The following is a 24,310-nucleotide window of genomic DNA, read 5'->3' as shown; positions in this document are numbered from 1 at the left end:
ACAGAGGCTGAAAACCTGATTCAGGTAATCCACTTGATTTAATCATCAGCAGACTGAGGGAAATGACTGCTGCTGAGTGGAAAAATCAGGGGGGTGGGGGTGTCAACTGCCCCCCCCCCCCCCCCCCCCCAAAAAAAAAGAGCAGAAGAAGGCTGGTTTATAACACTTTACTGAAGAAAACAGAACATAAAAGCATCAAACAGCTGATTATCATGGTAGTGTGCCCTTAATACTGAGGCTCAGTGCCTTTACACACATTACAGTCACTTTCATTCAGCTTTTAGTTTCACACAATGCCATGTAGTGCGGTTGGGATGTTTGTACAAAATTAGACTGCAAACAAAAAAAAAAAGGCAAACGCTGATCAGTTCAGTGGAGATCGGAATACTTTCAAGTTTATACATATAAAAACAAACAAGTGTTCACATTTGCTTGGCTGGTTGATGTAAAGCTGTACAGGATGAGGGCATCAGCCGAACTTAGTCAATGGGGGGTGGGGGAGAAAGTCCCTCTCCCAGCTATGGTTTCTGCTCGCTGGACTGCTTCCATCCATGCCTCCACATCAGCACGGACTGGACTTCATAGAAAAAAAGAAACGATCACTACAGCGCAGTTTGTACATCTGTGCAGCTCTCTGTGAAACGGTTTCCTGATCAAAAGCAGCCAACAGAAAAAGCCACTTGAAACAAAAGGTTCCCATCAGCTTCTGATGTTACAACCTGAAGCTAAATGAGGAACATGGTTCCTCCCAGAGGAACGTCTGAGGAACCCCAGCTGCCGTCTCAAACGTCACATTTCCAACGGAAAGCCGAGCTCTTAAGGCGGGAAGTTAGCGTGCTATCCGAACAGCTTATCTCAGTGCAGCTACTTACTGTGTGTGTGTGTGCAATAAATTCATAAACGCTTAAGACAGTAAAGCAGTGACCTTATGGAAGTCGAGCAAATAAATACAGACATGTGTTAGCATACTGAGGCGCGATCACCACACAGCAGCTGGACAGCAGAACAGTTATGCTGAGGACGACACAGCCGAACACCATCTTCAGTCAGGGTGAGGAGTTCCAGCTACAACCCCATCAGATCTGCACAAAAATGTACATTTGTACGTTCAAAGGGAAAAGTTTGGGAAATACAGCTTTGGAAAACGCGAGGGGCCAAAGTTGAAATGATGAAGCTGCAACCAGCAGGTGATAAGAGATACTTTGCTGAAATGAAGAACAAAAATCATCATTGTCTCCTAAAAGCCACTAATGAATGTTGTTTGTTCCGTGCAAAAACAAAGAGCCTCCATGAAGACGCAGCTTCCAGCCAAGGAAAACACTCATAAAACCCTAACGCTGTCGTTTTCCCATCGATGAGATAGGATGTTAGGAATCATTTGGGGTGCTGGAACGGAGGCTTTTTGCTTTTAATGACCTCGGAGCAGATCTCCCTGGTTTTCATTTCAGCCCGTCTCCTTCCTCGCATGCAGCAAACAAAAGAGGTGGTGTTCTCGCTGCGTCCATTTCGACGCCACTAAGAGGATAAACGCATTTCCCCAAATGTCAAACCCGACCTTTAAACTACGTGTGTGTCTGCATCTCTCCAAGCTAAGACATGGTTACCCTGTGCGGCGAGAGCGTCTGATGATGAAGCGATGCTGTGTAATTTAAACGAGAGGATCTGCATTTAACAGAATTCCATCCTAAAGTAAATTAAAACTAGAAGTAATAAAGGTGTTCTATCACTTTACAGCTTGTGATTTTGTGCTTGAAAAGCAAAGCTTTTGTCAAATCAAAGCTCTGGAACATGTTTGGCAACTCGTAGATGCTTTTAGCTTCTCAAAATGCAGCTCATGTCTTGGTCTCCTACATCTAAACTCACAGGCACTTTATCCTGAAAAGAGAGACTTTTGGATCATAAGGTAACATCAGGGAATAAAAAAAGAAAAGAAAAGAAAAAAAAAAAGCGGATTCAGAGGAGAGACTTTCATCACAGCTGAGCTTTGGTTTGCTGTAGTGTAAAAACACGGAGTCTGACAGATCCATGTCATATTCAGAATTACAAGATACAAAAAAAAAAAAGCAGCACAACTGATATCACATTGAATGAATTCTCTTCAGCAGAACATAAAAAAGGGAAAACTTTGAAGCCAATCAAAAGGCACAGACTTGTCCACATGTGGATCCTTAAGGCGTAAACTGAGGGCCCAACGGATCCGCTGAGGATCGTTTGGTAGCAGCCCTTCACTAGAGTCCCTCATCATGGCTTATTAGTGTAACAGTAACCGTCCAAACATCCGTGCGCAGTGAGGTTCAGGTCTGCTGTGGTGGATTGGTGGGGGCGCGTGTGCAGCGAGCAAAGGTGAGGTATCATAGTTGGTGGGCTGTCTTGAGCTTTGAAGTGGACTCTGCTGCGGGGCTGGCGACTGCTGAAGTCAGGTCTCGAAGTATTTGTAGATGGCTGTGACGTACGTCATGACGCTCTGCCAGTCCGGCCGCTCAGTGTGAACCATCTCATTAATGTCCTGAAACACAGCAGACAGAACCCCTCAAGAGAGCCACACTTATTTCATGTTGGAGGTGAGGAGCAAACAGAATCCTCCAAAGATTTTTAAGTCCAGCTCCGATCAGCTTTTGATCCATTTTAAAAACTGGGTCTTTTGAATATCGTTACGCTGTTTTTAGCCAAAATTAAAAAAAAACTCTGTCATTTTCTAAGACTTAGTTTCTGCAAAGCGGGAGGAGTTCATTAAAAATTCACCTCTGAATTGTGGGCGGGACATTTAGCAACCCCGCCCCCTTCCCTTCCCCTCCCTGTTGCGGAGTGGAGACAGCGTTTTTTCATTTGCTCTTGAGTCACAACAATTTAAATAAAGAAATACTCAGAAATACAATAATTTTATTTATTTATGTCCTCTAACATGATTTTTTTTCCAGTGTCTTTAACATTATCAGCACAAAGACAGACAACATTATCTGATGAAAGCTTTCTTAAAGTGCTGCTACAACGATCTGTCCTCCATTAAAACAGATCTGGACTCAATGGATTACAGAAATCTTCAACTATTCCTCTTGTAATTATTTTCCTACATTCTTTCAATAGCGCCCCTAAATCTTGGTTAGAAGCCGACCGATGTAAACTAGTAAACAAAATGAGCAACAAAAAAATAAAAAAAGCATAAATTGGACTGCAGAAAGTAACAAATACAATTTCATATAGCAAATAAGGGTTTGAAGTGATAATTAATAGATGAAATATTCTTTTTTTTCCTGTAATTTGTGTCTCTAGTCAAAACACTACAGTTTCCAATTGAAAATGTCTTTTTTTTTTCCTTTCGGCTAACAGGTTCATGAATTCAGTAACAGCACAAGCAAAAGTTTGTATGACAGAACGACGGCGGTGGCAGGAGCCGCCGTTTAAGGTATTTCCTAGGAGGAGGATATACGCACAATTGTGGGTTCAAAGCTCTCATGTTCACGTATTGCTACAGACGTTTGTCTGTCAGTTTTGAGGCTCTACGTTCAAAACGCGCAGCCACTAAATGCTTGATGAAGGTTAAACCAATTGGATTTTGACCAATTAGAGACACAGATTTGGCAGTGACGTGTGGGTGGCGTCCTTTTTTTTTCACGAAGTGCCAACCGTTTGAAAACTGATCATGGAGGGGAAATTACTAATTGTGGTTTGTGCCTGGCAGGAATCCTTTGACACCAAGTCTTTAAATTATCGGAATAGAGCTGTGACATCAAAAGCCTGGAGCGAGATTCATGAGAGATTTTACAGCAAACCTCTTCCAACTGTCAGTTCATGTGCTGGTATACAGTGACAAGTGTGGACACACTGAGCTGTCATGGTTTCCTTGTGATACCAAACTGATTCCTCAGTCCAGCTTTAAAACCAAATGTGATCTTATTCATCTTACAGTACCGTGTTCTCTTGCTGTGTCGGGGTTCACCTTTCGCTGATTTGCAGATTTTTTTTTTCAGTGCAATTTTGCTTCCTTTTTTTATTTAACCACGTTCTGTGTCCTGATTGGATGTTGATCTTGTCAATCAACCTCTTCCATGCCTTGTCTCCTGCAAGAATGCGTTCAGTTTGCAAATCTTCTATCGGATCGGATATCGATCGGATCTTTGTTTTCATTCTTTAATCCGGAACTTAATTTTTCTATGAAGGTTTGAAATTTGAGAGCATAAACAAGAGAGAACGATTAACTTCTAGGGCTGCGCGATTAATCGACTTAATCCATTAATTGAAATTTGTTGTTTTAGACTATTTATTTTGTAAAAATGGAGATTTTATTTTCCAGCTCTCTGCTCTCTTGAGCTTCAGTTGTTGGAGTAAAGTCAGTCCGCCGGTCTCTACCAAAGCTCCGATATGAAAACAGCAGTAAGTAAAGAGGAGCTACTTCAGTGAGGCTGAGGAAAAAAGACAAAAAACACTAGAGCATGCACCGCAAGAAGGCCCCCCCCCACCCCCCCAACTTCTGCTGGTAGCCTCCGTGTCGCTTCAGTTTAAGCAGCAGAACATGTGATGATTTTGATAAACCTATTGGACTTACAGCAGCAACAGAAAGTTTAAGAAAAAGTGTTGATTTGGAGACAGCGGTGTCGTTACACACTGATGCTAAATGCTATGCTAACGAGCGGCCTCCAGGTGATGGCGGACCGGTTTAAAGTCGGACTATATTTTCACGGAGCAGACTTTTTGACATGCCGGATAAATGCAACAAAATAAATTCATAGAACATTTATAAAAACTGTATTTTATAAAAAATAACGAGAAGCACTTTGAATGAATCCTTATTAATAGTGCTTTTGCAACATTAGAGCCGGTGTTGAGCTGAGTTTTTGTTATTTATATTCCATAATTTGTCATTTTTTTTAAAGAAAGTAAAAGCAGGGAGAAAAATAAATTAAAATCGAAAACAGACATTTTATTTTTTTGGCCATATCGTAGTCGTTTCTAACGAGAGTCACACACAGACACATGAACTTTATGGGGATAAACTCATAATTACTAGAATGTAAATCTACTTCAGACAAAATAGCTCCTCTGCTGAGCATAAAACAAGGGAAAACTTAACTCTTAAAACTCACCAAAGTGCATTTGATGCCCACACTCTCTGCAGCCTGGAAAGCTAAGGTGAAGTTTCTCCTCTGCAGGAAAAGAAAAATGAGGTACTGTTAAATGTAAAGAATAAAAACTGGCTTTTGTGTCAAAAGTCGCTTACCTTATCTTGGCCAGTGAGCTCCTGGTAGGGGATGTGTGCCGGCAGATAAGTGTGGAGCAGAGCGCAGAAGGCCAATCCATCATTCCAGCTGCTGCTGAAGTTTGTGATGTCGATGTTCTGAAAGACACGCAGATGATCCATTTAAACTCAGATCCAAGTGGACAGAGCGTTTACATTCCCTGACAAAGACTGATAAAGATTGGAGAGAAGATGGCACATCGTGGTATCCTGCAGATCCTGTATGTCACTTTAGGGTCCTTTCAATGCCACTGCAAACCAGATGATGCGCTTTATAATCCCACACAACATCAAATAATTCAGAATAATTTAGCCACAAAGAACAAAAACTCAATCCAACAACTTTTAAAATCAAGTATCATCCAGATCTTGTAGATCATTTCTCCATCAAGTGACCTTCAGGATGAAAGGATAACAGCATCTTGCAGAAAACCGTCAAAATTAAATGAAACAGGTTCTCATATACAAAAAAAATGACACAACTTTAACTTCTTTAAGGATTTTATACAAAATTCCACACATTCCTAGACAGACTTAGACAAGGATCGCACATTAACCTGAAGTGCTCTTAACGACTGGCCATAAGTGCAGACAATCTTTTAATGACTTTTTAAACTCTCTGTAAATACAATTATTTAGATAGAATCTCTACATTTCCAGCCATATTTCAGTTTCTTTTAGATTCTGTTTTGAATGTGATTTTTTCTTAAAATTAAAAATCCAGGGTTTTAGACACTGACATACAAAACGCCAATGTGAGAATGAAAAGAAAACTACTTTCCAACCGCAGACATCAGTGAGGGCAGGAAACTGCATCAACATATCACAACCAGATCTTTATCTGTGCTTTCACCTGCTTACTTTGTGGTAATTGCATTTGAACTACTGAAAAGGGTTTCGACTGCTTAGTTTTTAGGCCTTGAGGCAGCTTATGTGGACTACAAAGATCCAAACTACAACTACTCAGGTGGTCCTTTAGGTCAAAGACTGTTAAAAAAAGTTTTTTTTTGTTCTATATAGTGAAAAAGAGCACAATAACCTATTTGATCAGTGGCGACACACACCTGATACCCCTCAGTCTTCTTTTGGCACCACTTAAGCAAGGCGTTCCTCTTTGAGCCTCCGTACTCTCTGGCTAGTGCTGCCAGAGGATCCTTTCTCTCTTCTCTGTAAAACAAAACAATGAAACAGACTTTCTGTGACACAGATTCCAGTTGCTTGAGCACTCAGATAGCTTTTGTGGCCAGACAGAAACCCGATAGCATCGGCTGCATGTTGCATTGGTAGATTAGTCACGGAGGATATGAGGGAAATGGCAGTCAAACCAGAGGCGGGCATGGTGTTTGCAGACATTCATGAGAGCATTAAATGCATCACCTGAGGCGGCTGCGGGTTGTCGGGTTGATGGAGGCGGTGGGGGAGGAGGAGAGGGACAAAGGGGAGGAGGCTGCACTCATTGCTTGATGAAGAAGGCTGGATGAAGGGGCTCCATCAGGAGCAGACATCTCCCTTTTTATCTCCTCGCTGCTTCTTCGTGTGACTGTCCAGGAGACATAAAAACACAATTTAATTACCATATTTTCAGGAGTATAAGTCATGTTTTTTTATAGTTTGGCCATGAATGCGACTTAGGCTACGTTCACACTGCAGGGCCTAATGCTCAATTCCTATTTTTTGAAAAAAATCAAAATTTTTTGCAAGGCCGTTCACATTTCCAATTAAATGCGAATTTTTGTGACCTCCTGAGTGAACGTGAAATGACCCAAAAGTGACCCGCATGCGCAGAAGAGCACTCAGCGGTGAACGACGTCACTCGTTGTTTGCGGAAGTGGCTAAAGTTAACAATGGATGTCAACAACAGTGTTGGGAGCGCGCGTGCGTGTGTGTGTGTGTGTAAGAGACAGAAGACAGCGCGTGCAGCGAGGTAGAGAATGGGGGGGGGGGGAGTGGGGGCGCGCATTCATGTTGTTTGCTAGGGAGAAAGGAGAACCGTAATAAAAGAAGGCTCCCCCCAGAATAAATGCTATGGACTCTTTATTAACCCGTTCTGGAGAATCCTGGAGAATCTGAGGGTCCGAACGGGGAAGTGAACAACGGAGGGTTTGGTCCCCCGCGCTTTTGACCATGGTCGGAAAGGTGTGAACGTAGCCTTATACTTAAGAGTGACTTATATGTGGGATTTTTTTAAAAACATAAGTAGGCTCACGTATTTGTTTTTTCCCCACTAACAACCGCTATGTTCCCAATTTGCCTCGAGATTATTTTATTTTTATTTTTCCCTCTTCAGATTAAGCGGGACAGCAAGTCATCAAACTGGTTCACAGAGACACTGAAGTACAGCTGAAAGCGTCGTCATTCAGACACATTTGATTGTGAAGATCGCAGTAAAAAAAAGAAAAGACTAAATGATCTTATGAGCCCAGACACGGAGACGTGCTTACTGATGCCTGTAGTGCTTTTCAAAATAAATAAACCTTATCTCTCAATGTCGTCGGTGTCTTCCATGCCTTGTAAATGTGATATACAGCTAAAAACCTGATGGTAGCTCCTCCCACACGCGACGGGAGTGTCTAGTTTATGAACACATTTTTGAATGAGCATTACGCATCAAATTTGATGTGCGTTAAAAAACAGAAAGTGGACATGAGTTTGGCGTAGAGCTGTGACGGTGTGGGATTTTTGATCATCGCGGTGAAGAAGCAGCAAGAGTCGTGTTGTCGGGACTCTTGCAACCCCTCCCCCCGAACACGTAATCCTCAGGCGGGCAGCCGCATCGCAGACTCAAGAATGCACGCAGCTTGTACTGGAAATGGACACAATGGAAATTCCACCCAGAGGCTCTTGAAATTTGAACACAGGACTCGCAGAAAAGTAACTTTTAGCAAAGATGAATGTGTTATAGTTCCAATCATGCACCATATGCAGAACTTCAAAGGAAAAAAAAGAGGAACGTGCGGTGACGTGAGGTGATGAGTCATCACCGTGGTCATTATCTCATAACCGCAGTGATGTGGTTATCGTCACACCGTAGTTTGACGCATGAATGGCATTCGGTGAGAATGTAGGGTTATGCTGGGATTGGCAGATTTTTTGAAAGATTGCACTTTTCTCCCAAAAAATGCGCTATATATTGTATATACGGAGCTACTTTTATGTTTTTGTTTTTTTTATCATGCATTTTTCGGCTCCTGTCATTTATACTTTATGTACGGATATACGGAGCTACTTTTATGTTTGTTTGTTTTTATCATGCATTTTTCAGCTCCTGTCATTTATACTTGGGTGTAACCTTTCAACTTCCAAACCTAACCTGAAATGGTCTTGGTGGAGTCCATGTTGGAAACCCTCTGGAGGACAGGGGGGGGTCGGCTCGCTGAGGTTCCCCTGAGGAGGTGGTCGGCTGTGGACACATCACAGTTCTTACACGGCGGTATGAAAGGAGCTCCTCCTTTTAACCTCAAAGGAGTTCGGGTCATCAGAGGAGCAACATTCCATTCCTTCTCAATTCAGGGAATCCCGACATCCTCACCAGGAAAACATTTAATCATGGAACAGTAAACCAAACGTTGAAGCTTATGGTGGACTCTGCACGTTCACACGAAGCACTTGAACTCATTACTGTTGAGAATAAACTGAGGGAACCGCTGCCTCATTACATCCCTCTTATCATCTCCTAAACATGGTTATTTCTAACTCTGGTCTCGAGGGGGGGGGGGGTCTAACCCACTAATTCTTAAAACAGAGAGACCCCGGCAGACAAAAGGATTATGCAACACCGGCGGTGTGAGCCAACATTTTGTGCTTTCCTTTCTGAAAGCAGCAGGCCAGACGTTATGAAGAGAGCTGTTTACCTGGCATGGTTATGTCTGTGTAGCTGGGTCTCTTGTCGCTTAAGGATGAGAGAGGTTTGGGTGCTGACATGGATCCAGGGATGGAATGCCTCTATAACAGGAAAAATAAATAAACAATGAAATTACATAAAAAGACAAAAAGACCCAAAAAGATAACTATTGGCCTTGTCCCACAGAAAGTTGGTTGTTCTGTCTTTTCAAAATATCCGCCTCCTGTTTGACATTAGAAGTTCCCACATGACAGAACGTAACTGACATTAAAGCCATATTCATCTCAACAGAAGAAAAATGTAAAAGGTTTCATCTCTTATTACAGGATATGGCTGCATTTTATATTGCAGTTTAAAAAAAACACCTACTTCTTCTCTTTGGCTTCAATGATTTATTATTTTGAAATAAGTTTTGTTTGATCGTTTTTGCGAACTATAAAGGCACAGGTGAAAAAACAATGCATAAACACATTCACCTGAGGGGAAATATGTTACTGCTGTTACAGCTTTAACACCATGTCCCAATGCCTGCCTAACATGTATAGATAGGAAGAGTCAAGATACATTTAAACAGCTTTTTCAATGTTTGATGACTGCACTGCAAACACAGACCCTAAGGAATAAGTCAGAAATTCTTACCCCGTTGGCAGATTTTCTTTAAAAAAAATCTGCCAACGGGGTAAGATAAATAGTCTTACTAAGAATTCTTATTTTAAGAAAAGAGAATTCTGATCAATAAGGGTCTTTTTACTTTCTTAAGATTGAGTTTATGAAGTGCGAGGAACAGGCGCGTCCTACAGCTGAGTCATTGTAATAAAGGTGACATCAGATGCAGCTGCTGGCCTTCTGCTTCTTTTATTTTAGAATCAATGAAAGTCTGAGAAATATGTTCTACACAGCATGTTGTAGCTTAGTTCGATCTCTTTAGGCAGTTGCTCCTGCAAAGCTCGTCTTTTGAGGGATTTTCTTTGTCCACTGCTGGACCCCAAATCACCAGCAGCTCATATTTCCTCTGATTGTGCTTTCATGGCACGTTTGCTTCAGGGGTTGAAACAAATGTAGCTGTTAGTATTGCCATGTATATTTTGAGATCATTGTTTGTTTGATCCAGGAGGCAGAATCCTTTCCGGATGATCGATGCATCTAAGGAAATATAGTCGTTTTACAGAGTGGTTAAACAGCTCTCATCTCACTTATGTGTCATAGAATGTAAATAGAGATTTTTCTTAAATTGATGTAAAACTTATTTCATAAAATGTGACAGTTCCACACATCTCTGGTGCTTGAAGAAATTGTATTTTTATATGTTCTTGTGGCATTTTTCTGATGATGGAGGACACATATGAAGTATATTAAGATCAAAATTGCATTTCCGAGTATTTCTTTATTTAAACTGTTGTGAATCAGGAGTAGATGAAAAAAATCTCATTGGAAAAAGCTTGTGGGTATGATGTAGAAGTTACAATAGGCGGGCCACAAGCTCCCTGCCCCGCTCCATTCTGATGCATCCTCTTGCAGACAAATAGATCCATGTACGACTTTGTTTTCATCATTCTTGCTGGTATCTGGCTCAAAGCTGTATGGCTGGATAGCTCCAATATTGCTCACTGTTTATGTTGCACCGGTAATGTTAGGTTGGGGATGTTAGGGGCTGTAAGCTATTGGGAGAGCATGTAAACAGATAGCTCAGTTATGGGTTGCTTTGTCCCAACAGTCCCGCCCACAACTGAGAGATGAATTTCGAATGAACTACTGCCACTCAGCAAAAACTATGTCCTAGAAAACAACACAGTTTTTTAGATTTTGTGTTAAAACTGCATCAACATAAATAAAAGACCACTGGGAATGCTGTTAGGATGATCGGAGCGGAACTTTAAAGACAAAGATTGCTGCAAAGCAAACAGATAAATCAGGATTTTGTGTCTTTTTTACAGACAACTGTAACTTGTTCTTGGTATGGCACAAAAATCCCCTGATCTACAAACTGGATGTGAAAGGGTCTTTCTGTACCTGTATGGGTGAAACAGCTGCAGCAGGGGGAGTCTTCATAGGACTGGGGCTGAGGGGGGTGCGTGGTAACGGGGTTGCGGAGGCTGTTGGAGCTGTAGCGACTGGACTGGAGGGTGGACCTAAAGGAACAAGGGGAAAAGAAAAGCTAAGACAATGAGTGTTTTTTATGTCAAACAAATGGAACAGTTAAGATCCAAAGCAATGAGTTGGATGTGAAGAGGTCATGAATGACGATGCAACCTCTCATCGTCCACCGGTACCTTGTGAAGCACTATCGAAGCTCTTGATGAGCGTTTTCACTGTAGGTGAGGGCTCTGAGGAGGTGGAAGACCGTCTGCTCAGGCCCATCCCCTGCCTCAGGGCTGCCAGGTCTCGCTCCACTGCATTCATGTAGTTGTAAACTCTGCCTCGCTCCTCTTCCTGCCTGGAAAAAGCAACCCCCCTAATCAGTACCCTAACAAAGTCAGATTTATGCATCTGATCTAAGACTGCTGAAACTAGCTGTTCCTGAAAGTTGTTGAAAGAGACGAGGAGGTGTCACCCTGACTGCTTCATGCCGTTTACATATCTGTATCTGTGGGTCTTACTTGCGGCTCTTAATCTCTTCCAGCTCTTTGCTCAATTTCTCGTTCTTCTCTTGGGCTTCCTGCAGTCGGCGCCGCAGGTCTCCTATCTCTTCCTGTGCTTCCGATTTGATGTCATTAGCTATGACCACAGCTGTTTGCAGATCCGCTTGGAACTGACGCCACTCCATGGACTCCTCCTACACCAGCACAGCAAGAAGCTAAATATAGCACTAAATAAACATGTCCTTCACTTTGACCACTTTCTCTGAGGTTCTCCACAAAAGCTGACAATTGGATCCAATTTATTCTTAAAACAGTATTACCATCACCACTTTTATTGCAGAGAACATGAACACAATTGTTAAATACAGACATGGCAACCCCCTTTACTGAAATTCACTGAAATGAGTTGTCAGGGTTAAAATGACCTAACTTTGTGCAGCCAAAGACTCAACTGTTCACTTTTAAACTGGAATGTTTTTGTCAGAATGAACAAATGTTACAATTAAGAAACAGTTTAACAAGAAAAAGTAACATTTTCATGTGTCTTTGTTTCTACATAAACTTTAGGAAATGTGACTTTTTCAAGAATATACTTTGTTGTCTAACGACTGACAGTATTCAGGCCAAAAGTTAAACTTTAAACTTTAAACTTCCATCCACCCATCCATCCATCCATCCACCCATCTATCCATCCATCCATTACTTTGTGTGAAGGCAGGTTGCACCCTGATCAGGTTGCCAGTCTGTGGCAGGGATACACAACTACACATGCACCTAGAAGCAATTTAGAGTCACCAATTAACCAATTAATGAAGCATGTTTATGGACTGTGGGAGGAAACCAGAGTGCCCAGAGAAAACCCACACATGCACAGTGAGAACATGCCAACTCCACACAGATAAGGCCCAGCTTGGATTTGAACCAAGGTATTTAACCAAACGTTAAACATGAAATGTGTCAACGCCATAAATAACTTTATACCTCTACACACATATGCACTATTGACTGGGTATCAGCTGCTAAACTAATAGAGCAACTTTGACTCATAATAAAAAATTACGATATAAAATAGATTTAACATAATTTCTTTTGTCATTTTGTTTTTCTTAAACCGATTTTGTTTATGAAAAACTATTTACCCATTACTACTAACTTAAACTAAACACAGGTGAAGAATCTTGCATGAATAAATATAAAGAAAACAAATAGTTACTGTAAAAGAAAATGTGTTTTGAATAATAAATAATTATAATGATAAATGCACATTTCATTTTCTAAAAGAAGATCAACAATAATGCAATAATCAATTCCCTAAATCCAGTGATGATGTCATGATGCATGTCTGCAAGGTAGAACAGTAGCTTTCACTACAACTTTCTCAAAAACAAATTTCAATTCCAGTATGAATCCAACAAAAGATGTACACAGCTTGTTAGGACTCTAATCTTTATATGTCAAAAGTCAAATCTACAATACCCCAAAACCTTTTCTTCTTAGAACATATTTGGTTTTAAAGGAATAAAAAAACATCATTTTCATAGTAATGTGTCAGAATAACAAAATTGGTTGTTTTTGTTTCAGAAGTTGGTGTGGAAAAGGTGTTTGATTTTTACACTTTCAGATCCCTGGAATTGCTGCTCTAACTGGAATTTCCAACCACTGACAATCAAAACAAATGAGGAATCAGTAAATCAACATTTAAAATGCTTAAATGTTTGAATTTAAATTATGGCAAGCTTTTGTAAAGGGGGAAAAAACACCTTGGATAAATAAAGTTAAGTGGACAAAAACTGGTTCAGGTGCTCAGAGCTTTGAACTGAGAGGTAAAAGAAGGAAGCATTCAAACCAGAACCCTGAAAGAACTGACAGATGCTTTTCCCTAGTACCAGCAGGGAAAACCAAAAAAGTGGCTTAATTTAGCTGTGTGTGCGTAAAAGTATTAAAGGAAGAGTAGCTGCGTAAACTCTAAGGAAATGTTTAGCTTCAAAACAGTAATTAATGAAGATCGCGAAGGAGTATCTTACCCTCAGTCTACGGTGAAGAATTTTAATTTCCCTCTCCATGTCATGCTTCTGGTCCTGCAGCTTCTTCACAGAGTCTAAGAAATGAAAAACATTCATGATTATTTGCGTTACTGGCAGGACAAAACCACTTGCAAGCATTTACATTTCACACTCTTTGCTTCTGCAAATGATCCTTAAATAACTTTCTGCTGACCTGAGCTGAAAATCTATAACTTAAAGTTTAAACATTACAGCAACACTTAAAGGGGAAAGGCTCACTTACTCTCCAGGTCTGAGATAATGAGGTTGTCGTGGAGTTTCAGGGCTCGGTGCTGTTCCACCTCATCTTCCAGCTCAAAGATGGTTTCCTTCATGTCTGCAATCTCCGTCTCCTTCTCCTGCAGCTCCACTCGCTGTTTCTCCAGCGCTCGCTCCTGCTCTGCCATCTGCTGCTGCACCTGCTGCTGAAAGTCTCTGTATTCTCTGTCCAACTGCAGACAGAACAGAGAGCATCCCGAATGTAATTAGGTTGAGGTGAGTGGATAATTATAATGCAAAAAAAGTTGCACACATGAAAAAGTTGGTCACAGGACCAGTACGGGTGCTGCAGGTTTTTGGGTTGTCCTGGCCCGTGGAGGGTCATACAGAGGAGCATCTTAAGGTGAGCGCAGGTGTGTCTTGCATTCCCTTAAAGCTTGTGCGGGCAATTTATGAACATGGAACATGTTTGTTGTGCGTGTGGTAATTGTATGAATAATAATAATAATAATAAACTTTATTTGTATAGCACCTTTCCAGGTATGGTGCAGTATTTGTATGAATAATGTAAGCTGAATGCACTTATGACGTATGAGTGATGCGGTCACGCTCTAGACATAACTAAGGTGCATGCACCGGATCCTTACTGACTGTGCACAAATGCTGCACACACAGAGGGGTGTGCATGTGATATGTAAGAATCCATAGGATGCCCGGACAAGCTACGCTTTGACTGCCTAATTTTCTCATTTCTAACAGTCAGGCTGCAAACAAGGAGAGAGCACTTCTCACTTGGACAGCACCAACAGGCCCATAGGGTTTGAAAAAAGAAAACTCCCTACCATGTGCCTGCATCTCGCCTCCTTCATCCTCATTTACTCTTGCATGTTGTTTAAGCGTTTACTATGTATGAACTGTTACCTGCAGCATGCAAAATGTGTGAGAACAAAACGTGCATGAACATTTTCGCTCTACGAGCTCACCGTATGCGCGCACTACGACCTTGATAGCATTGGTCACCTGTGTGGCCTGTACAGGCTTCCCCATTTTTCGCCCAAAGACAGCCCGTATCCACCCTAAGGGCAGTTGTAACTAAGGCTTTAGACAGCCACTCTTAGACATTCCGCCTCATGTTTTAATACATTTTTAAATCATGTTAAACCATGTACTTAACAAAAGTAACTAAGAACATTTTTCACAGTTTTGGGGATACGGACCCCACTCTATGGCTGAACTTTTTTTTCAAAACTTTCTCTTGATCTTATTTTTCATTTAACTGACTCCAGTTCCATCTTCTTCCGTTTGCTTTAAGCCAAGACTAACCTTGTTGAAGGTCTCCTGCAGTCGACCGAGTTCGATGTGTGCTTGCTCCAGCTCCCCTTCCATCTTCGCAGCCTTGGCCTCTGCCTCTTCTTTCCCCAAGCGTACCCCCTCTAGCAGCTGGCAGATGTCATTTTTGTCGCCCGCGGTGTGAAGAGAGTACAGTTCAGCCACCCTCTGCCTCTCTTGCTCCAGCTGGGCTCTGCAGCGGTTCAGCTCGGCTTGGTCATTGCTCACTGCTGCTTTGTACTCATCCAATGCGGCCGCCATGGCGCCTCGATCCTGCCTCTCTGAATCCATGATGCGCTCCATCTGGTGGTTTCTCTCCTTCAGCGCTGCAATCACCTCTTGGGCTTCGGCATTGTCCTGCTCTGCCATCTTTAGTGTGTTGGACAAATGTTGTTGAACTCCAAGGAGCTGCTCTCTCTCAAAGCGGGCGTTTTCTGCCAGATCTCCATAACGCTGCTCCAGCTCCAAGTAGCGACCACTCTTGATGTCCTCCTCCAGCACATAAGATATGTGATGTTCATCCAGCAGCGAGCGCAGGTATTCAATCTGTCGGCCATACAGCTCTAGCTTGTCACTCTGCTGGCACAGGGAGTCCATAAGGATGACCTTCTCCTCCCCCAGACGTTCATTTTCCCCGTTGAGCTCCTGGGTGATTTGCTGCAGGTCGGCTAGCTCTTGTAGGGTGGCTTGAAGTTCCTCTGAAGTGCTGTGCTGGTTCTCCTCCATCTGGTGGATGCGCTCTGTCAGACAGGCCACAGACACCTCACTGGCATTGCCGCTGCTGCCCCGTCTGGAGCGCTCTGTGCTCGGAGCACACTCGGACTCGGACGAGGAGGAGGCTCCAGAAGGGGCATCTAAAGCGTCGTCGCTTGAAGTCACTGCTTGGTAGACCTCACTGGATTCACTGTCCAGGTTGTCAGCTGAGCCTCCATGCTGGTGCCCTGTGAGCAGATCCTCCAAGGAGCCAGGGGCGGAGCCCTCCACGGAGGAAGCCAGTGTACCTGTGCAGCCAACATCACTCGGCGCACCCGCCACTGCCAGGTCCGGGCTCAGGGAGAGGTAGTTGAAGAGCTTGTCAGAGCCATCAAGCCTCTGCTCCAAAGAGAAGCCCAGAGCATTGAGGCGGTCTTTGAGCATTCGGTTCTCGCTCTTCAGCTGGTTGAGCTCCTCTCGGATGGCCTGGTTCTGTTCTTGTAGGAGGATCAGAGTGGACTCCACATCAGCTGCTGTGATGGCAGAAACCTGGGGCTTCTCTTCCTCCCCAGCTTCTTCTTGAGCTGACGCTTCCTTCTCCCCCAGGCCAAGCTGAGCTCTCATGTCTTTCAGCTCACTACGAAGGTGCAGGATCTCTACATCTTTGCTTTTGGCCAAACTCAGCAGATCCTTCACTTTGGTTTCTAGAACAACCTTATCACTAATCTGGTTATCTGATTTAGACTTGCTCATACGGCTGTCTGACTCTGGTAGGACCTGGTTCCGGGAGCGCTTCCCTGAGGCCACATCTCCTGCTGCAGTCCCCGACACCAGCTGCTTTTTAGCGGATGACGTCCTGGAAGTCCGGAGACGGTCTCTCTGTGAGTTGGGCTCCTTGGAATTTGTTGACGTTATACGTTTGGATAAAGCACCTATTAAAAAAAAAAAGTTAAAACACAAAAACAGGATAACCAATTTTAATTCATTATACCAAAAGATTAAAAAAAGTCAGGTGTGTGATTTTGTGGAGTTTATTGACCTAACGTTGACTTTGGCCTGCTTTCCAAATTGCTTGCAGTCGTTCCAACAGAGGCAGTCTTCTTGGTTTTTGTGACGGAACAGTTTGATGCAGGGTTTCCTCCAGCCACAGCAGCTAACAGGTCATCATTACTTTTTACCTGCAAGAATGGAAACATCATAAGAACCAAACTCAAAGCGTACAAACTGCTAAATGGCCATCGCACGACAAGCCTCACCTTGGGCAGGGGGGCAGTGGCGAGGCTTTTGGGCGCAGACTTTCCAGTGCTAGCAGTCTCTGACTTGCCTCGATCCCCGTTGACCTTACTTGCCGATGGCCGGGCTGACTTCTTCATGCTGAGCCTTTTGATGGCCACACATTTAAAGCCTGATCTACAGAAAAAAATGAAGGAGGGAGGTGAAAAGCATGCCAGAGTGGAGCGATAGCCTCAATTTTCCAGGAAGAAGGAATTATTTCCACAGAGGCCTTTCTTCCCTCACCAGAAAACAGAGACCCCATACAGTAATCACATGCTTCTAATAAAAATAATAAAAGAAAAACTTTGCTTCTGAAGATACTGTTGTTTTAGTTAAACTCACCGCACAAAGGCACACTTGAAGTCTGAGGGATTTTCTCTTCACCACAGTGACACTTGGTAGTTAGGAGCTGTAAGCTACCTCACATGGAGAACAAACACTGAATTTAAAGCTTCTAGAGCTCAGTGAATACCTCTTGTGTGGCAGCATGTGCTTGTCAGCTGAAAGATGGATGACAATAAAGATCTTGTGGTTGATTTCTGTTGTTGGTATGCGTGTGGGGAGCAGTGATTAGCAGTCTCCTCCATTGAACAGAGATAAGTGAGGCAAAAAACTTGATCATGTCACAGAATAAACAAACAATGAAACCATTCAAACCTAAGAAAGCCTTTTTCTAAAAATGGGGCAGATGCTCTTTAATTTAGACACTGCTTTTCAGTTTTCAAAGCCAAGAAATGAGAACGTGCCATGACTGTGTAGGGTTCTCCGATACCAGAACCCAACCATTAAAGCCTTATTTAAACAACTTGACAACGGAAAAGGATTACAACCAACAATTCAAACTAGCTGGAAAATTCCTGATCCCAACGCTTGGATTGGATTTCAAGTTCCCAACAGAATTAGAAGCAGATTGTATAAAATGTAAATTGTGGCACTTCAGTTTATCCAGAAAAGTCAAAAATTCAACAGGAACTAATGTGTTGATGGTCGAAATGCTTTAAAAAAAAAACTTTGGTAGAATGCAAGCTCACTTTAAAAACAGATTTAAAAATGATGGACAGAAAAAAGGTGTGGGAGTGGGACAGTAGAAAACTACTGTGGAAACAAGGAGTAAGTACTTTGGCACTAACGTGGATATCATGGAGTTTGGTGACTTATTGTACACCAATTGCTCTGTTGTTTCCCTGAGCAATTAGTTGTTTAGATATGGATGTAAAAATAAATTAAGCAGAAGCAGTAAATCAGACTTTAAATTGAGTTCAGAGGTTTCAGCTGCAGCACAAATGTTTAGATTATTCCCAATGTAATTAGCTCTAAAATCTCAGCTGAATCAGCACACAGTCTAAAAATCAACCACCACTTTTGGTCCGCTTTTGCCTTTGCTACCCTCCTAATGGCATCCTTAAACACACTGCTATCAAACAAGAATCTAATTTGCAACAATTTCAGTCAGAGATTTAAAACGACTTGTCAGTTCAGGCACTGATTACGGTGGTCTTCAGCAGTGGCACAAACACAAAGCCCCATAATAATAGGTAACATTAAAACTTTGATCTGATTTAAGGAAAGTAAAAATATATGCAAAAGGTAGAAAGTATAAGATGCTGTATTGAAGAACATCAGTAATTTTTCTTTTCTGGTTCTTGAAAATAAATAAATGCAATCTAAAGTAAAGAATAAAGTTGAGGGTCACACCCAAATAGAATCAATTCGGTTTCAATTCACAACTTTAGTTGTGAATTGTTTCAGTTTCAGTGAAAAAAAACGGAAAACAAGTAAAAAAGAAATGGGAAAAATGGGTTCCTTTCTGCCAACAAAAAGACTAAACATGTTTTTGGGTTTTTATAAAGTCATGGGACCATAACATCTTCATAAACATTGAGTTGATCATGAGCTCTGTTTGTATTTAAAGCACTTTAGATACAAAGTTTTGCTATGTGGCAGTCAAAGCCCAGTCCTAAACCTGATAGAAGTGCTTTCCTGGCGCTGTATAAGGGCCGTGGGCAAACAAACACAAACCACAATGACTTCACAAAATGTCGGAAAAAAGAATGGACGATGAAGCGAAACTAAAAATATCTTACAGAAAACAATAAATAGGATTGTTGCTGGAGATAGTTTAGCAAGCTAGGTTTTCAAACACACCACTTGAAAATTCGAAAATGTCCCCTCTGTGGGATAAAGTTTATCTATTCTATTCTATGGCTCAGTGTGAAGACCCGCTCTGATCATCTCTAGTTATTTTTAAAGCGTCCCCAGAGGTCTTTTAATTAGGATTGTCGTTTTTAGCCAAAATCAAAAACCTGTGCTGTTTCTTAGGACATAGTTTCAGCAGAGCGGCAGTAGTTCATTAGAGCGGAGAAACCCCGCACCCCCTTCCCATTAACCATAACTGAAAGCTCTCTGCTTACACCCTATCCTGCTAGTTTACAGCCTTTCACACCACAAACCTATTATTACTGATGCATGAAAAATAATGAGCTATATTGGAGCGAGTTTTAAGTCAGACACCAGCTCGGATGAGGTAAACAAGGACGTACAGGGAGTCACGGCCCCACCCAACATATTTTCTACTTAACAAATACAATCTCTTTCAAATGCTATTTTTTTTCACCTGGTCCTGATTCACAACGATTTGAACTAATGAATACTCAGAAATGCAATTTTAAGCTTCATTTTTTTTAAATAGGTCCTCCGTCATCAGAAAAAATGCCACAAGTGGTAAAAAGAGTTAAAAACATAATTTTCATGTATGGGTTTTGAAGGTCATTTTCAACAAATAATGAGACAATGTGTGAGGACAGAACACCCGATAGTTATTTTTTGTTACATCCAAACATTGAGTCTCCTAGTTAGAAAAGGTATTTACTATCCAGATCCGTGGTCTTCGGTTTATAGGATAAATAGTGATGTCAGTGTTAGCAGGAAGGGTTCTGAAAGTGACCGCAAACACAGCTTTTGTTACGCCTTCTTAGAAAACTCAAATTTGTCTCTACACAAGGCAAGAATGAGATGAAAACTGACCAACATTCCAGAGACATCAGTGAGAATTACTCACTAAAGGTCACACCACAGAAATCTGCAGCATCTGGAGACAGGGGTGGAATTTTCTTAAAGTTTCAATTCAGCCAACATGGACCTGAAAGTGGAAAGTTTGAGGGAAAAATTCAGGAAGGACTGCATCCCAGAGCTCAAGGGAAGAAATATCAAAGTTTGTTTATCTAGCAGTGAAGAACTTTAGAGAAATTCCTGAAAAGGAAGAATCCAAACCAAGTAAGAAATTAATATCAGAGAGTCCACATAAAGAGATGTAAATAAAATGTAAATATGAAAATATATATTTCAAAAACATTATAGTTCATGATGTTGCAGCAGTTCCGAAAGTATGTCAGATTTACTTCCTGGGAGGATAAATGGTCTCTTATATTCTAATTTCAGCAATCATTCCATGAAATCAAAAACAAATATATTCATACCACATTTTTCCAAAGCGATCAAATGCATAAAAACAAATAACCAGAGCCTAAAAAAACATAGAAAGACTTTAGTGCTAAACTTCATCAAATGTACCTTAAAAAAAACATCCAACAAGTCCTCTTATTCTCATCCAAAATAGATTATTTTTTATGATGCATTTTGTGCATTGATCTGCACTAACTGTCTTTTGGTTAAACAACTAAAAGGCCCCCATCATAATACCCCAGGTTCATTTGTCCAAAGCATTTTTCACTTGAACTCAACAGCTCCCCAGATATCTGACCAGCATAATGTGTCAAAGCAGATGTCTGAAATGGATAGCCGCTAACTGGAGCACAGGCCTTTATACTGGCTCTGCAAGGACGTGGGAGCAAACACAGGGGAGTGACAAATGAGCTAACTGGGGCAGAATAAGCAGGCTTCTCCAAGACTTGCCCTCTGTGAAAGACTAAACCCTCATGTAGGTCTACAGCACTGACTAAAAGCTTTATATGTAAATAATAGAAGAAAAAACATAAAAAGATATCCTAAAAATTGAATATTTCCCAAAAATAGTGTTTAATGTGTTTGCTTTGTAAATGGCGTACACTTGTACAGCGCTCTTCTACCTTTCTCAAAAGCCCAAAGCACTTTACAGTGACAGTCCTATTCACCCATTCTCACACACAATGATTGCAGCTGTGCTGCCGAGTATTGGCGCCAACCTATAACCATCGGAGGGAATGTGGGGTTCCGTGTGTTGCCCAAGGACACTTCGACACATGGGTGGCCAAGGTGGCAATCGAACCTGCAATCCACCAATCAGGGGTCGACCGCCCTACCTCTGCACCACTTTTAAAAAATAAAAATAAAAAGCCCTTGTCTCAACTTTAGTTTATTTTTCACTAGTGGAAAAATAAAATGCTAAATTAGTTATTTTGAAATGTATTCTAATTTTTCATGAAATATTGCTTCGTAGGTTGGCAGTTTTTCTAACAATAATGACTGTTGTAGTAAAAGTTTTAGATAAACACATGCAGTCTTAAAACGCAGTAAACGAAACAATCACATTGTGTAATGTTCCATATCTGTTAAAGACAACAAAGCATAACTTTACTATTGTTAACTGAACCGTGAACCAGGCAGAAATGCGTAATTATTACGTAATGTGGCTTGACATAGTCAGGAGGCTGCAGACACTTGACCTGACCAAAATAGGGCCGACATCGTTTGATCGTACTTTTAATTAATTGAAAGGATCCGACTCCAAGCTCATCAAAAGAAGAAGGAGAGCACAGTGTTCCTATACAGAGAGCACAACAAAAGCATAGTGCCAAGAGAAAAGACTACAAATTCATTAGGCAGGGGAGGGACATTGAGGTAGTTGTGGTGCTGCAAGTACACCATTCCTTCTCTAATAACTTATTCATGCTTTTAACTGCAGGCAGGCATGTTCCCATCAGAAGATCAAGCATTTTTCTTCCATTGGAATCTCCCATAGAAAGTAAATAAACTTCAAAAGAGTTCAGAAAGAACACAGGAAGGCACCAGTCTGCCTGAGGGAGAAAGCACTGCCAAACTTTGAATTTAATTTAACCAAAATATCCCCTTTGCTATATAAAAAGACAAGGTTGGGCTTTAGTTTGTCAAACAGTTGTATTGATGTAGTCTTTAATTACATGAGCTTCACCAACAGCATTTCATTAGCTTCCACATGTTAACTGAGTGTCTAAACAGAAATTATCTTTAGCATGACCATGACAACAAGAGACACTTTCTGTACGTTTATGTTTTTAGCTGCATTGAAGAAACATATTTACCTTTTTTTTTGTAAGAACATTTTCTAAATTTGTAGATCATCACCAACTGTTTTTGTTAAACATAAATGAATAAGAAAGAGCCGAAAAAGGAAGAAGGGATCCAGGGGAAATTAATCTGGAGAAGCCAGTGGGCGTGAAATATTTGTCCCTCTAAGGAAGCTATTCTAGGAAAGTTTGTAGGTGCACGAGAGGAAGAAAGGGGGGTACATTTATGTGAAAGTCAAGCGTGGAGCGACAAACGCCTAAGTTAGGACTTCTCACTGGCGAAAGAAACCTCGAAAAACACTTCGTGTAGCCTAGCTAGATGTGGCTTTAAATTGTTATAAATGTATAGGCAACTAAGCAACATTTTGGAGTATGCAGACAAAAATATTCGCTATTTAAACCGAACTGAAATTTAAGGAGAAAACGTTTAAAAAGACAAAAAAAACTAGTTACCGATGTTGTCAGGCACGCGGAGAATTTTAGCTAATAAACTTCCTGTTTGGTAGCAGGTTTTCAAAACAAAAGCCAATATTTCTTGTCAAATGAACAAAAAAAAAAACCTTATGACTCGAGATACGACAATGTGCGACCTAACAACGACGTTGTGTTTATACTAAATGACAGAGAAGTGGCGGTGGTTAAACAACAAATAAACAAGTTAACTTTTAATTTATTTATTCAGTAGGTGACACATGGGTGACATTTTTGTCTTGATATGCTTAAGCCTTAAACCAAAAAAAGATTTTATATTTCGCCTAAGACTAGCTTAAAGCACACCTCAGATTGTATTTCATTTCTCATTAACCCACACGACACCTAATTTAAATAAACACACAATACTTTTAGCTACAAAGTGCATTAGATAAATAAATTAAATAAACACACCCCATTTGTTGAGTTATGTGGAGGCTAAGGGACAAAAGCAAAGAATTATTTTGAAATCTGTCAAGAGGAAGTTTAAGAATAGAAGTGCTAGCTTAATACACGCCTATTAGTATGAAAACGGCTATTAATTACAATTTCAAGACACAAAAGTTACTAAAAAAAATCCTTTAGAGAAGATTTAATGGAACTTGTGAGTTTTTTCTGGAGGTTAATTCCACTGCGATTGAAGCAACGGAAAAGCTCAGCTGGCTAATGCTATTAGGCTAACAATGTTAGCATAGCAGGCAAAAAGACAGCGTTATCAGCAGAACCATTTAAAACACTCCTACCTCAAATTCGACTAACTTTCCATAGTTATCGCACTGATAGAAAATCCAGCGGGTCTCCATTTGTGGCCACGAACAGCTTTCTAATCCCACACCTTCATGGTGGGGCAGCATCGGTTTCGAGCAGCCCGATGATCCTCTGCCCCCTCTCCTGGTTGCATCACCTCAGCATCACCCTGCTCTGGAGGAAACTTTCACTGCCTCCATCACCACTATGGTTTTGTTAATATTGCCTTAGTGGATTGCTAAAAACAATCTGGTAATAATTTTCTTATTATGAAACTCCTAGACTCTCAACTTTGACATCATTTTAAACTAAACTGAGAAAATGTTGTATTTTTGTGCATTTTATGGAGAAGCAAGTGTTTATGGTTTTAATTTAATCATAGCGTAAACAGAGCGAAAACAAAGTCAGAGGTTTTTCCATCTAGAGAGAAAACTCTATGATCTCTCTGCTGTTGCTACAAATCTTTCTGGGACTTTATTGTTCCACAACAAGAAACACAAATAAAGAAAGAGAAGTAAAAACGCAGAAAACATCTGATAAAGTCTTCTGAGAAGACGATACAGGCCACACACTGCCAGGATGTTCCATTCATCCGATTCACTGACCTAACATCAATCCAG

General features: G+C 41.2%; 1 protein-coding gene across 3 annotated transcripts; it reads right to left on the bottom strand.

The window, feature by feature from the left end:
• Positions 1-151: 151 nt before the first annotated feature.
• On the bottom strand, positions 152-23,876 carry specc1la (sperm antigen with calponin homology and coiled-coil domains 1-like a). 3 transcript variants are annotated; one of them, XM_078952594.1, is made up of 17 exons: positions 22,926-22,971; positions 17,554-17,711; positions 17,193-17,346; positions 16,976-17,114; positions 15,238-16,868; positions 13,940-14,147; positions 13,678-13,751; positions 11,672-11,847; positions 11,345-11,508; positions 11,085-11,203; positions 9,085-9,175; positions 8,544-8,633; positions 6,611-6,773; positions 6,298-6,400; positions 5,216-5,332; positions 5,082-5,141; positions 152-2,506 (listed from the first exon to the last, which is right to left on the bottom strand). In XM_078952594.1, the coding sequence occupies exons 3-17, from the start codon at positions 17,307-17,309 to the stop codon at positions 2,417-2,419; spliced, it is 3,342 nt and encodes a 1,113-aa protein (XP_078808720.1). In that variant the 5' UTR covers positions 17,310-17,346; positions 17,554-17,711; positions 22,926-22,971; the 3' UTR covers positions 152-2,416. The 3 variants fall into 3 exon arrangements, with proteins under 3 accessions (XP_078808720.1, XP_004072813.1, XP_020561872.1); XM_004072765.5 differs by lacking the exons at positions 17,554-17,711; positions 22,926-22,971 and adding an exon at positions 23,687-23,876; XM_020706213.3 differs by lacking the exon at positions 17,554-17,711 and having other exon boundaries at positions 22,926-23,064.
• Between the last annotated feature and the right edge of the window lie 434 nt (positions 23,877-24,310).

Source organism: Oryzias latipes, chromosome 9 (assembly GCF_053564925.1).
Source record: "Oryzias latipes strain Hd-rR chromosome 9, Olatipes_Hd-rR_3.1".
NCBI lineage: Eukaryota > Metazoa > Chordata > Actinopteri > Beloniformes > Adrianichthyidae > Oryzias > Oryzias latipes.
The sequence above is the reverse complement of the archived record's forward strand: the minus strand, read 5'-3'. Positions and strand labels throughout refer to the sequence as shown.

Excerpts from the sequence above, each read along its gene's own strand:
- specc1la (XM_004072765.5), bottom strand. The coding sequence starts at position 17,309 with ATGAAGAAGTCAGCCCGGCCATCGGCAAGTAAGGTCAACGGGGATCGA. Across the intron at positions 16,869-16,975 it reads CAGGCCAAAGTCAACGTTAG|GTGCTTTATCCAAACGTATA; the intron begins GTCAATAAACTC and ends TTTTTTTAATAG. Across the intron at positions 5,333-6,297 it reads AGAAGACTGAGGGGTATCAG|AACATCGACATCACAAACTT; the intron begins GTGTGTGTCGCC and ends CGTGTCTTTCAG.